This window comes from Oncorhynchus nerka, linkage group LG13 (assembly GCF_034236695.1).
Source record: "Oncorhynchus nerka isolate Pitt River linkage group LG13, Oner_Uvic_2.0, whole genome shotgun sequence".
NCBI lineage: Eukaryota > Metazoa > Chordata > Actinopteri > Salmoniformes > Salmonidae > Oncorhynchus > Oncorhynchus nerka.
In genome coordinates, this window is record NC_088408.1 from 6,267,755 (window position 1) to 6,282,935 (window position 15,181).

The following is a 15,181-nucleotide window of genomic DNA, read 5'->3' on the forward strand; positions in this document are numbered from 1 at the left end:
ACACCTGTTGTATTCAGCATTTCACTGTAAGGTCTACTACACCTGTTGTATTCAGCATTTCACTGTAAGGTCTACTACACCTGTTGTATTCAGCATTTCACTGTAAGGTCTACTACACCTGTTGTATTCAGCATTTCACTGTGAGGTCTACTGCACCTGTTGTATTCAGCACTTCACTGTCAGGTCTACTACACCTGTTGTATTCAGCATTTCACTGTCAGGTCTACTACACCTGTTGTATTCAGCACTTCACTGTGAGGTCTACTACACCTGTTGTATTCAGCACTTCACTGTCAGGTCTACTACACCTGTTGTATTCAGCATTTCACTGTGAGGTCTACTGCACCTGTTGTATTCAGCACTTCACTGTCAGGTCTACTACACCTGTTGTATTCAGCATTTCACTGTCAGGTCTACTACACCTGTTGTATTCAGCATTTCACTGTAAGGTCTACTACACCTGTTGTATTCAGCATTTCACTGTGAGGTCTACTACACCTGTAGTATTCAGCATTTCACTGTAAGGTCTACTACACCTGTTGTATTCAGCATTTCACTGTCAGGTCTACTACACCTGTTGTATTCAGCATTTCACTGTGAGGTCTACTACACCTGTTGTATTCAGCATTTCACTGTAAGGTCTACTACACCTGTTGTATTCGGCATTTCACTGTGAGGTCTACTACACCTGTAGTATTCAGCATTTCACTGTGAGGTCTACTACACCTGTTGTATTCAGCATTTCACTGTAAGGTCTACTACACCTGTTGTATTCAGCATTTCACTGTGAGGTCTACTACACCTGTAGTATTCAGCATTTCACTGTAAGGTCTACTACACCTGTTGTATTCAGCACTTCACTGTGAGGTCTACTACACCTGTTGTATTCAGCATTTCACTGTAAGGTCTACTACACCTGTTGTATTCAGCACTTCACTGTGAGGTCTACTACACCTGTAGTATTAAGCATTTCACTGTGAGGTCTACTACATCTGTTGTATTCAGCATTTCACTGTAAGGTCTACCTACACCTGTTGTATTCAGCACTTCACTGTGAGGTCTACTACACCTGTAGTATTAAGCACTTCACTGTAAGGTCTACTACACCTGTAGTATTCAGCACTTCACTGTAAGGTCTACTACACCTGTTGTATTCAGCACTTCACTGTGAGGTCTACTACACCTGTAGTATTAAGCACTTCACTGTAAGGTCTACTACACCTGTAGTATTCAGCACTTCACTGTAAGGTCTACACCTGTAGTATTCAGCACTTCACTGTAAGGTCTACTACACCTGTAGTATTCAGCACTTCACTGTAAGGTCTACACCTGTAGTATTCAGCACTTCACTGTAAGGTCTACTACACCTGTTGTATTCAGCATTTCACTGTAAGGTCTACTACACCTGTAGTATTCAGCACTTCACTGTAAGGTCTACACCTGTAGTATTCAGCATTTCACTGTAAGGTCTACACCTGTAGTATTCAGCACTTCACTGTAAGGTCTACACCTGTAGTATTCAGCACTTCACTGTAAGGTCTACACCTGTAGTATTCAGCATTTCACTGTAAGGTCTACACCTGTAGTATTCAGCACTTCACTGTAAGGTCTACACCTGTAGTATTCAGCACTTCACTGTAAGGTCTACACCTGTAGTATTCAGCACTTCACTGTAAGGTCTACACCTGTTGTATTCAGCACTTCACTGTAAGGTCTACACCTGTAGTATTCAGCACTTCACTGTAAGGTCTACACCTGTAGTATTCAGCATTTCACTGTAAGGTCTACTACACCTGTAGTATTCAGCATTTCACTGTAAGGTCTACACCTGTAGTATTCAGCATTTCACTGTAAGGTCTACTACACCTGTAGTATTCAGCATTTCACTGTAAGGTCTACACCTGTAGTATTCAGCACTTCACTGTAAGGTCTACACCTGTAGTATTCAGCACTTCACTGTAAGGTCTACACCTGTAGTATTCAGCACTTCACTGTAAGGTCTACTACACCTGTAGTATTCAGCACTTCACTGTAAGGTCTACACCTGTAGTATTCAGCACTTCACTGTAAGGTCTACACCTGTAGTATTCAGCACTTCACTGTAAGGTCTACACCTGTAGTATTCAGCACTTCACTGTAAGGTCTACACCTGTAGTATTCAGCACTTCACTGTAAGGTCTACTACACCTGTAGTATTCAGCACTTCACTGTAAGGTCTACACCTGTAGTATTCAGCACTTCACTGTAAGGTCTACACCTGTAGTATTCAGCACTTCACTGTAAGGTCTACACCTGTAGTATTCAGCACTTCACTGTAAGGTCTACTACACCTGTTGTATTCAGCATTTCACTGTAAGGTCTACTACACCTGTAGTATTCAGCACTTCACTGTAAGGTCTACACCTGTAGTATTCAGCATTTCACTGTAAGGTCTACACCTGTAGTATTCAGCACTTCACTGTAAGGTCTACACCTGTAGTATTCAGCACTTCACTGTAAGGTCTACACCTGTAGTATTCAGCATTTCACTGTAAGGTCTACACCTGTAGTATTCAGCACTTCACTGTAAGGTCTACACCTGTAGTATTCAGCATTTCACTGTAAGGTCTACACCTGTAGTATTCAGCACTTCACTGTAAGGTCTACACCTGTAGTATTCAGCACTTCACTGTAAGGTCTACACCTGTAGTATTCAGCACTTCACTGTAAGGTCTACACCTGTAGTATTCAGCACTTCACTGTAAGGTCTACACCTGTAGTATTCAGCACTTCACTGTAAGGTCTACACCTGTAGTATTCAGCACTTCACTGTAAGGTCTACACCTGTAGTATTCAGCACTTCACTGTAAGGTCTACACCTGTAGTATTCAGCATTTCACTGTAAGGTCTACTACACCTGTAGTATTCAGCATTTCACTGTAAGGTCTACTACACCTGTAGTATTCAGCATTTCACTGTAAGGTCTACTACACCTGTAGTATTTGGCATTTCACTGTAAGGTCTACGCCTGTAGTATTCGGCATTTCACTGTAAGGTCTACTACACCTGTAGTATTCAGCATTTCACTGTAAGGTCTACTGCACCTGTTGTACTCAGCATTTCACTGTGAGGTCTACTACACCTGTAGTATTCAGCATTTCACTGTAAGGTCTACTACACCTGTAGTATTAAGCACTTCACTGTAAGGTCTACTACACCTGTTGTATTTGGCACATGTGACAAATACAATTTGATTTGATGTCTTGGATACAACAACAGGTTTGTTATAAAACTCTGAGCGCCGTGTCTCTTGTGGCCCCTGTAGTTTTCTGCCTTGAGAAAGCCCATTCACATGCGGAGGACGAGCTGTTCAAGAAGCTCTTCATCGGGTACAACAAGTGGTCCAGACCCGTACCCAACATCTCAGACGTGGTCATCGTCAAGTTCGGACTCTCCATAGCACAGCTTATCGATGTGGTAAGTTATATTATAATTATAATAATAATATAATAATAATATAATAATAGTATAATAATAATAATAATAATATAGGCCCTTTGGCAGTCATTTTCATCCAAAGTGAATAATATATATATATATTTTCGTATGGGTGGGCCCAGTGGGAACTGAACCCAAGCGTCATGCTCTACCAGTCCAAATGAACCTCACAGGCTCGCAGCAGTGTTGACTGACAGCTTGTTGCAGAAAATATGAATTTATGTAAATTATATTCATTGAATATTCTCGCATTGTTCCCCAATGAGTTTATCGTTTGGGAATAAGCAGTTAGTTAAGTGTAATTGGCAAGACCTGTTTATGAAATTGCAAAACAGGTGTTACTAAAGGAACTCTCACAGCAAACTGAAACACATCCCTCAATCTCCATCAGTCGCCTCACAGGGGCTTTGAAGTGAAGGTGTGGAAAACAACGTCATCAAACAATCCTTCAGTCAATAACTACAGAGCAGTATTGCACACAAGCATGGCCGCAATTTAAATTGAGAGTGGCAGGGGTTTTGAATATACTGTACATTGAATATACTGTACTCTCGTTCTCTCTGTCTCTCTTCCTCTCTAGTTCTCTCCATCTCTCTTCCTCTGTCTAGTTCTTTCTGTCTCTCTTTCTGTCTCTAATTCTCTGGTTCTCTCTTCCTCTGTCTCTAGTTCTCTCGTTCTCTCTTCCTCGTTCTCTAGATCTCTCCGTCTCTCGTTCTGTCTCTAGTTCTCTCCATGTCTCGTTCTCAAGATCTCTCCATCTCTCGTTCTGTCTCTAGTTCTCTCCATGTCTCGTTCTCTCCATCTCTCATTCTCTCTCTCTTCCTCTGTCTCTAGTTCTCTATCTCTCTGTCTCTAGTTCTCTCCATGTCTCGTTCTCTAGATCTTTCCGTCTCTCGTTCTGTCTCTAGTTCTCTCCATGTCTCGTTCTCTCCATCTCTCATTCTCTCTCTCTTCCTCTGTCTCTAGTTCTCTATCTCTCTGTCTCTAGTTCTCTCCATGTCTCGTTCTCTAGATCTCTCCGTCTCTAGTTCTCTCCATTTCTCGTTCTCTCCATCTCTCATTCTCTCTCTCTTCCTCTGTCTCTAGTTCTCTATCTCTCTGTCTCTAGTTCTCTCCATGTCTCGTTCTCTAGATCTCTCCCTCTCTCGTTCTGTTTCTAGTTCTCTCCATGTCTCGTTTTCTCTCTCTCTCTCTTCCTTTGTCTTTAGTTCTCTCCATCTCTCATTCTCTCTCTGTCTTACTCGTTCTCTCTTCCTGTCTCTCCTTCTCTTGTTCTCTGTCTCTCTTCCTCTGCCCCGAGTTCTCTCCATCATTCGTTCTCTCTGTCTCTAGTTCTCTCCATCTCTCTGTCTCTCTTCCTCTGTCCCTAATTCTCTCCATCGCCCGTTCTGTCTCTGTCTCTAGTTCTCTCCAACTCTCGTTCTCTCTTCCTCTGTCCCTAGTTCTCTCCATCTGTCATTCTTTCTCTCTCTTCCTCTGTCTAGATCTCTCCCATCTCCCATTCTCTCTCTCTTCCTCTCTCTAGTTCTCTCATCTCTCGTTCTCTCTCTCTAGTTCACTCATCTCTCGTTCTCTATCTCTCTCTCTAGTTCCCTCCATCTCTCGTTCTCTCTCTCTCTTCCTCTCCCTAGTTCTCTCCATCTCTCGTTCTGTCTCTCTATCTCTAGTTCTCTCCATCTCTCGTTCTCTCCATCTCTCTTCCTCTGTCGCTTGTTCTCTACATCTCTAATTCTCACTCTCTCTTCATCTGTCTATCTAGTTCTCTCCATGTCTCGTTCTCTAGATCTCTCCGTCTCTCATTCTCTGTCTCTAGTTCTCTTAATTTCTCTGTCTCTGTCTCTAGTTCTCTCATCTCTCGTTCTCTCTCTCTCTCTCTGTGTCTAGTTCTCTCCATCTCTCGTTCTCTCTCTCTCTTCCCCTCTCTAGTTCTCTCATCTCTCGTTCTCTCTCTCTCTCTCTGTGTCTAGTTCTCTCCATCTCTCGTTCTCTCTCTCTCTTCCCCTCTCTAGTTCTCTCCATCTCTCGTTTTCTCTCTCTCTCTGTCTAGTTCTCTCCATATCCCATTCTATCTGTCTTTCTCTCTCTCGTTTTCTCCATCTCTCTTTCTCCTTGTCTCTAGTTCTCTATGTCACTCTTCCTCTGTCTCTAATTATTGTCCTCGTGCTGTCTCTATTTGTACATTTATAAGGTGTAAAGTTTAACAACCTTTCCTATTGCATCATGGTTCCTCTGTGAATACTGCAGCCATCTTACATTTTAAGAAATATATTTAGTATTTTGAAAATAGACCTGCAAAAACAGATTTAGTTAACCTATGACCTAGAGATCTTCACATGTCTAAAATGTTGGACTAGTTCTGAAATGGACTTGGGGCTTTCCCACCAGGACCCGATATGCATAAATAATATTTAGGGCTTTCCCACCCTTCTCTCCCTCCCTCTCTCTTTCTGCTCCTCTCTCTCTCTCTTTCTCCCCTCTCTCACACCCTCTCTCTCTCTTTCTGCCCTCTCTCTCTCTCTCTCTCTCTCTTTCTCCCCTCTTTCCCTCCCTCTCTCTTTCTGCTTCTCTCTCTCTCTCTCTTTCTGCTTCTCTCTCTCTCTTTCTCCCCTCTGTCCCACCCTCTCTCTCTTTCTGCCCCTCTCTCTCTCTCGCTCTCCTTCTCCCCTCTCTCCCAACCTCTCTCTCTCTTTCTGCCTCTCTCTCTCTCTTATCTTTCTCTCTCTTTCTCCCCTCTCTCTCTCTTTCTGCCCCTCTCTCCCACCCTCTCTCTCTTTCTGCTTCTCTCTCTCTTTCTCCCCTCTCTCCCACCCTCTCTCTCTCTTTCTGCCTCTCTCTCTCTCTCTTTCTCCCCTCTCTCTCTCTTTCTGCCCCTCTCTCCCACCCTCTCTCTCTTTCTGCTTCTCTCTCTCTTTCTCCCCTCTCTCCCACCCTCTCTCTCTCTTTCTGCCTCTCTCTCTTTCTCCCTCCCTCTCTCTTTCTGCTTCTCTTTCTCTCTCTTTCTCCCCTCTCTCCCACCCTCTCTCTCTCTTTCTGCCTCTCTCTCTCTTTATGCTTATCTTTCTCTCTCTTTCTCCCTCTCTCCCACCCTCTCTCTCTCTTTCTGCTCTCTCTCTCTCTCTTTCTCCCCTCTCTCTCTCTTTCTGCCCCTCTCTCCCACCCTCTCTCTCTTTCTGCTTCTCTCTCTCTTTTCCCTCTCTCCCACCCTCTCTCTCTCTTTCTGCCTCTCTCTCTTTCTCCCCTCCCTCTCTCTTTCTGCTTCTCTTTCTCTCTCTTTCTCCCCTCTCTCCCACCCTCTCTCTCTCTTTCTGCCTCTCTCTCTCTCTTTATGCTTATCTTTCTCTCTCTTTCTCCCCTCTGTCCCACCCTCTCTCTCTTTCTGCCCCTCTCTCTCTCTCGCTCTCCTTCTCCCCTCTCTCCCAACCTCTCTCTCTCTTTCTGCCCTCTCTCTCTCTTATCTTTCTCTCTCTTTCTCCCCTCTCTCTCTCTTTCTGCCCCTCTCTCCCACCTCTCTCTCTTTCTGCTTCTCTCTCTCTTTCTCCCTCTCTCCCACCCTCTCTCTCTCTTTCTGCCTCTCTCTCTCTCTCTTTCTCCCTCTCTCTCTCTTTCTGCCCCTCTCTCCCACCCTCTCTCTCTTTCTGCTTCTCTCTCTCTTTCTCCCCTCTCTCCCACCCTCTCTCTCTCTTTCTGCCTCTCTCTCTTTCTCCCCTCCCTCTCTCTTTCTGCTTCTCTTTCTCTCTCTTTCTCCCCTCTCTCCCACCCTCTCTCTCTCTTTCTGCCTCTCTCTCTCTCTTTATGCTTATCTTTCTCTCTCTTTCTCCCCTCTCTCCCACCCTCTCTCTCTCTTTCTGCCTCTCTCTCTCTCTTTCTGCTTATCTTTCTCTCTCTTTCTCCCCTCTCTCCCACCCTCTCTCTCTCTTTCTGCCTCTCTCTCTCTCTTTCTCTCTGTCCTTCTTCTCTCTCTGTCTGAATTTTTATCTTGATGTCTCTCTATTTTTCATTCACCTCTTTTTGTATTTCCCTTTCTGCAGGACGAGAAGAATCAGATGATGACCACCAACGTCTGGCTGAAACAGGTGATTCAGTACATTCAGAATATATAGCATGTGTGTTTCAGTCCATTCAGTATATATAGAATGTGTTTTAGTACTTTCAGTATATATAGCATGTGTGTTTCAGTCCATTCAGTATATATAGAATGTGTTTTAGTACTTTCAGTATATATAGAATGTGTTTTAGTACTTTCAGTATATATAGCATGTGTTTTAGTACTTTCAGTATATATAGAATGTGTTTTAGTACTTTCAGTATATATAGCATGTGTGTTTCAGTCCATTCGGTATATATAGCATGTGTGTTTCAGTCCATTCGGTATATATAGCATGTGTGTTTCAGTACATTCAGTATATATAGAATGTGTTTTAGTACTTTCAGTATATATAGAATGTGTTTTAGTACTTTCAGTATATATAGCATGTGTGTTTCAGTACATTCAGTATATATAGCATGTGTGTTTCAGTCCATTCGGTATTATATAGCATGTGTGTTTCAGTCCATTCGGTATATATAGCATGTGTGTTTCAGTACTTTCAGTATATATAGCATGTGTGTTTCAGTACATTCAGTATATATAGAATGTGTTTTAGTACTTTCAGTATATATAGAATGTGTTTCAGTCCATTCAGTATATATAGCATGTGTTTTAGTACTTTCAGTATATATAGCATGTGTGTTTCAGTCCATTTAGTATATATAGCATGTGTTTTAGTACTTTCAGTATATATAGCATGTGTGTGAGACTGAGGTGTTTCAATGTGAATTAATTACGATTATTAGTTTGTTATGGATTAATAGGCCTTTAATTAACTCTGTCTGATAAGACCTGTGGCACTGAATGTCCTCTCATGTCTGTGTGTGTGTGCGTGTGCGTGTGCGTGTGCGTGTGCGTGTGTGTGTGTGTGTGTGTGTGTGTGTGTGTGTGTGTGTGTGTGTGTGCGTGTGTGTGCGTGTTCTCCTCTTAGGAGTGGAATGACTACAAGCTACGCTGGACGCCGTCTGACTACGACAACGTCACGTCCATCAGAGTCCCGTCTGAACTCATCTGGGTCCCAGACATCGTCCTCTACAACAAGTGAGTGACAGCGAAACGGTTGTCTTACCGTGACAGCGACGTCGAGTTCAGGAGACTCCACACCTATTTAAATGGTCACGCGGCACCTCAACAAGTGTTTCCCAGGGAAGATAATTCCCACAACAATGAGCTGATGACTGTGGTCCCTTTCCACATGTTCTGGAGCATGACAGCACTGACGATTACAATAGATTACATCTTTATGTCAAACAGTGAGGCATGAATCTCTGTACCTGTTCTAGTTAGTGTTTGAATGATTAAAAAGCAGCTGTAGGTCTACTCTCCCTCCCCCAGTAATATACTGTCGTGTTAACCTGATCCTAGCCCTCCCAGTAATATACTGCCATGTTATCCTGATCCTAGCCTTCCCCAGTAATATACTGCCGTGTTAACCTGATCCTAGCCTTCCCCAGTAATATACTGCCGTGTTAACCTGATCCTAGCCCTCCCAGTAATATACTGTTGTGTTAACCTGATCCTAGCCCTCCCCCAGTAATATACTGCCGTGTTAACCTGATCCTAGCCTTCCCCAGTAATATACTGCCGTGTTAACCTGATCCTAGCCCTCCCAGTAATATACTGCAGTGTTAACCTGATCCTAGCCTTCCCCAGTAATATACTGCCGTGTTAACCTGATCCTAGCCCTCCCAGTAATATACTGTTGTGTTAACCTGATCCTAGCCCTCCCAGTAATATACTGCCGTGTTAACCTGATCCTAGCCCTCCCAGTAATATACTGTTGTGTTAACCTGATCCTAGTCCTCCCAGTAATATACTGCCGTGTTATCCTGATCCTAGCCCTCCCCCAGTAATATACTGCCGTGTTAACCTGATCCTAGCCCTCCCAGTAATATACTGTTGTGTTAACCTGATCCTAGCCTTCCCCAGTAATATACTGTTGTGTTATCCTGATCCTAGCCCTCCCCCAGTAATATACTGCCGTGTTAACCTGATCCTAGCCCTCCCAGTAATATACTGTTGTGTTAACCTGATCCTAGCCCTCCCAGTAATATACTGCCGTGTTATCCTGATCCTAGCCCTCCCCCAGTAATATACTGCCGTGTTAACCTGATCCTAGCCCTGCCAGTAATATACTGTTGTGTTAACCTGATCCTAGCCTTCCCCAGTAATATACTGTTGTGTTATCCTGATCCTAGCCCTCCCCCAGTAATATACTGCCGTGTTAACCTGATCCTAGCCCTCCCAGTAATATACTGCCGTGTTAACCTGATCCTAGCCCTCCCAAGTAATATACTGTTGTGTTAACCTGATCCTAGCCTTCCCCAGTAATATACTGCCGTGTTAACCTGATCCTAGCCCTCCCAGTAATATACTGTTGTGTTAACCTGATCCTAGCCCTCCCAGTAATATACTGTTGTGTTAACCTGATCCTAGCCCTCCCAGTAATATACTGCCGTGTTACCCTGATCCTAGCCCTCCCCCAGTAATATACTGCCGTGTTAACCTGATCCTAGCCCTCCCAGTAATATACTGTTGTGTTAACCTGATCCTAGCCTTCCCCAGTAATATACTGTTGTGTTATCCTGATCCTAGCCCTCCCCCAGTAATATACTGCCGTGTTAACCTGATCCTAGCCCTACCAGTAATATACTGTTGTGTTAACCTGATCCTAGCCCTCCCAGTAATATACTGCCGTGTTATCCTGATCCTAGCCCTCCCCCAGTAATATACTGCCGTGTTAACCCGATCCTAGCCCTCCCAGTAATATACTGTTGTGTTAACCTGATCCTAGCCTTCCCCAGTAATATACTGTTGTGTTATCCTGATCCTAGCCCTCCCCCAGTAATATACTGCCGTGTTAACCTGATCCTAGCCCTCCCAGTAATATACTGCCGTGTTAACCTGATCCTAGCCCTCCCCAGTAATATACTGTTGTGTTAACCTGATCCTAGCCCTCCCCCAGTAATATACTGCCGTGTTAACCTGATCCTAGCCCTCCCAGTAATATACTGCCGTGTTAACCTGATCCTAGCCCTCCCCAGTAATATACTGCCGTGTTATCCTGATCCTAGCCCTCCCAGTAATATACTGTTGTGTTAACCTGATCCTAGCCCTCCCAGTAATATACTGCCGTGTTAACCTGATCCTAGCCCTCCCCAGTAATATACTGCCGTGTTATCCTGATCCTAGCCCTCCCCCAGTAATATACTGCCGTGTTAACCTGATCCTAGCCCTCCCAGTAATATACTGTTGTGTTAACCTGATCCTAGCCTTCCCCAGTAATATACTGTTGTGTTATCCTGATCCTAGCTCTCCCCCAGTAATATACTGCTGTGTTAACCTGATCCTAGCCCTCCCAGTAATATACTGCCGTGTTAACCTGATCCTAGCCCTCCACAGTAATATACTGTTGTGTTAACCTGATCCTAGCCCTCCCCCAGTAATATACTGCCGTGTTAACCTGATCCTAGCCCTCCCAGTAATATACTGCCGTGTTAACCTGATCCTAGCCCTCCCCAGTAATATACTGCCGTGTTATCCTGATCCTAGCCCTCCCAGTAATATACTGTTGTGTTAACCTGATCCTAGCCCTCCCAGTAATATACTGCCGTGTTAACCTGATCCTAGCCCTCCCAGTAATATACTGTTGTGTTAACCTGATCCTAGTCCTCCCAGTAATATACTGCCGTGTTATCCTGATCCTAGCCCTCCCCCAGTAATATACTGCCGTGTTAACCTGATCCTAGCCCTCCCAGTAATATACTGTTGTGTTAACCTGATCCTAGCCTTCCCCAGTAATATACTGTTGTGTTATCCTGATCCTAGCCCTCCCCCAGTAATATACTGCCGTGTTAACCTGATCCTAGCCCTCCCAGTAATATACTGTTGTGTTAACCTGATCCTAGCCCTCCCAGTAATATACTGCCGTGTTATCCTGATCCTAGCCCTCCCCCAGTAATATACTGCCGTGTTAACCTGATCCTAGCCCTGCCAGTAATATACTGTTGTGTTAACCTGATCCTAGCCTTCCCCAGTAATATACTGTTGTGTTATCCTGATCCTAGCCCTCCCCCAGTAATATACTGCCGTGTTAACCTGATCCTAGCCCTCCCAGTAATATACTGCCGTGTTAACCTGATCCTAGCCCTCCCAAGTAATATACTGTTGTGTTAACCTGATCCTAGCCTTCCCCAGTAATATACTGCCGTGTTAACCTGATCCTAGCCCTCCCAGTAATATACTGTTGTGTTAACCTGATCCTAGCCCTCCCAGTAATATACTGTTGTGTTAACCTGATCCTAGCCCTCCCAGTAATATACTGCCGTGTTACCCTGATCCTAGCCCTCCCCCAGTAATATACTGCCGTGTTAACCTGATCCTAGCCCTCCCAGTAATATACTGTTGTGTTAACCTGATCCTAGCCTTCCCCAGTAATATACTGTTGTGTTATCCTGATCCTAGCCCTCCCCCAGTAATATACTGCCGTGTTAACCTGATCCTAGCCCTACCAGTAATATACTGTTGTGTTAACCTGATCCTAGCCCTCCCAGTAATATACTGCCGTGTTATCCTGATCCTAGCCCTCCCCCAGTAATATACTGCCATGTTAACCCGATCCTAGCCCTCCCAGTAATATACTGTTGTGTTAACCTGATCCTAGCCTTCCCCAGTAATATACTGTTGTGTTATCCTGATCCTAGCCCTCCCCCAGTAATATACTGCCGTGTTAACCTGATCCTAGCCCTCCCAGTAATATACTGCCGTGTTAACCTGATCCTAGCCCTCCCCAGTAATATACTGTTGTGTTAACCTGATCCTAGCCCTCCCCCAGTAATATACTGCCGTGTTAACCTGATCCTAGCCCTCCCAGTAATATACTGCCGTGTTAACCTGATCCTAGCCCTCCCCAGTAATATACTGCCGTGTTATCCTGATCCTAGCCCTCCCAGTAATATACTGTTGTGTTAACCTGATCCTAGCCCTCCCAGTAATATACTGCCGTGTTAACCTGATCCTAGCCCTCCCCAGTAATATACTGCCGTGTTATCCTGATCCTAGCCCTCCCCCAGTAATATACTGCCGTGTTAACCTGATCCTAGCCCTCCCAGTAATATACTGTTGTGTTAACCTGATCCTAGCCTTCCCCAGTAATATACTGTTGTGTTAACCTGATCCTAGCCCTCCCCCAGTAATATACTGCCGTGTTAACCTGATCCTAGCCCTCCCAGTAATATACTGCCGTGTTAACCTGATCCTAGCCCTCCCCAGTAATATACTGCCGTGTTATCCTGATCCTAGCCCTCCCAGTAATATACTGTTGTGTTAACCTGATCCTAGCCCTCCCAGTAATATACTGCCGTGTTAACCTGATCCTAGCCCTCCCCAGTAATATACTGCCGTGTTATCCTGATCCTAGCCCTCCCCCAGTAATATACTGCCGTGTTAACCTGATCCTAGCCCTCCCAGTAATATACTGTTGTGTTAACCTGATCCTAGCCTTCCCCAGTAATATACTGTTGTGTTATCCTGATCCTAGCTCTCCCCCAGTAATATACTGCTGTGTTAACCTGAGCCTAGCCCTCCCAGTAATATACTGCCGTGTTAACCTGATCCTAGCCCTCCACAGTAATATACTGTTGTGTTAACCTGATCCTAGCCCTCCCCCAGTAATATACTGCCGTGTTAACCTGATCCTAGCCCTCCCAGTAATATACTGCCGTGTTAACCTGATCCTAGCCCTCCCCAGTAATATACTGCCGTGTTATCCTGATCCTAGCCCTCCCAGTAATATACTGTTGTGTTAACCTGATCCTAGCCCTCCCAGTAATATACTGCCGTGTTAACCTGATCCTAGCCCTCCCCAGTAATATACTGCCTTCTTAACCTGATTATAGCCCTCCCCCAGTAATATACTGCCGTGTTAACCTGATCCTAGCCCTCCCCAGTAATATACTGCCTTCTTAACCTGATTATAGCCCTCCCCCAGTAATATACTGCCGTGTTAACCTGATCCTAGCCCTCCCCAGTAATATACTGCCTTCTTAACCTGATTATAGCCCTCCCCAGTAATATACTGCCGTGTTAACCTGATCCTAGCCCTCCCCAGTAATATACTGCCTTCTTAACCTGATTATAGCCCTCCCCCAGTAATATACTGCAGTGTTAACCTGATCCTAGCCCTCCCCAGTAATATACTGCCTTCTTAACCTGATTATAGCCCTCCCCCAGTAATATACTGCCGTGTTAACCTGATCCTACCCCTCCCAGTAATATACTGCCGTGTTAACCTGATCCTAGCCCTCCCCAGTAATATACTGCCTTTTTAACCTGATTATAGCCCTCCCCCAGTAATATACTGCCGTGTTAACCTGATCCTAGCCCTCCCCAGTAATATACTGCCTTCTTAACCTGATTAAAGCCCTCCCCCAGTAATATACTGCCGTGTTAACCTGATCCTAGCCCTCCCCAGTAATATACTGCCTTCTTAACCTGATTATAGCCCTCCCCCAGTAATATACTGCCGTGTTAACCTGATCCTAGCCCTCCCCAGTAATATACTGCCTTCTTAACCTGATCATAGCCCTCCCCCAGTAATATACTGCCATGTTAACCTGATCCTAGCCTTCCCCAGTAATATACTGTTGTGTTAACCTGATCCTAGCCCTCCCCCAGTAATATACTGCCGTGTTAACCTGATCCTAGCCCTCCCCCAGTAATATACTGCCTTCTTAACCTGATTATAGCCCTCCCCCAGTAATATACTGCCGTGTTAACCTGATTATAGCCCTCCCCAGTAATATACTGCCTTCTTAACCTGATTATAGCCCTCCCCCAGTAATATACTGCCTTCTTAACCTGATCCTAGCCCTCCCAGTAATATACTGTTGTGTTAACCTGAATATAGCCCTCCCAGTAATATACTGCCGTGTTAACCTGATCCTAGCCCTCCCAAGTAATATACTGCCTTCTTAACCTGATCCTAGCCCTCCCAGTAATATACTGTTGTGTTAACCTGATTATAGCCCTCCCAGTAATATACTGCCGTGTTAACCTGATCCTAGCCCTCCCAGTAATATACTGTTGTGTTAACCTGATTATAGCCCTCCCCAGTAATATACTGCCTTCTTAACCTGATTATAGCCCTCCCCCAGTAATATACTGCCTTCTTAACCTGATCCTAGCCCTCCCAGTAATATACTGCCGTGTTAACCTGATCCTAGCCCTCCCAAGTAATATACTGCCTTCTTAACCTGATCCTAGCCCTCCCAGTAATATACTGTTGTGTTAACCTGATCCTAGCCCTCCCAGTAATATACTGTTGTGTTAACCTGATTATAGCCCTCCCCCAGTAATATACTGCCGTGTTAACCTGATCCTAGCCCCCCCAGTAATATACTGCCGTGTTAACCTGATCCTAGCCCTCCCAAGTAATATACTGCCTTCTTAACCTGATCCTAGCCCTCCCAGTAATATACTGTTGTGTTAACCTGATCCTAGCCCTCCCAGTAATATACTGCCTTCTTAACCTGATCCTAGCCCTCCCAGTAATATACTGTTGTGTTAACCTGATCCTAGCCCTCCCAGTAATATACTGCCGTGTTAACCTGATCCTAG

At 44.7% G+C, this 15,181-nt stretch overlaps 1 protein-coding gene across 1 annotated transcript in view; it reads left to right on the forward strand.

The window, feature by feature from the left end:
- The window catches only part of LOC115123002 (neuronal acetylcholine receptor subunit alpha-2-like), an 85,229-nt gene that overhangs the window by 37,905 nt on the left and 32,143 nt on the right, over positions 1-15,181 (forward strand). Inside the window, exons 2-4 of the mRNA XM_065026147.1 lie at positions 3,305-3,456; positions 7,506-7,550; positions 8,496-8,605. Of these exons, the coding sequence (XP_064882219.1) occupies positions 3,305-3,456; positions 7,506-7,550; positions 8,496-8,605 (307 nt within the window). The remainder of the gene's footprint in view (positions 1-3,304; positions 3,457-7,505; positions 7,551-8,495; positions 8,606-15,181) is intronic.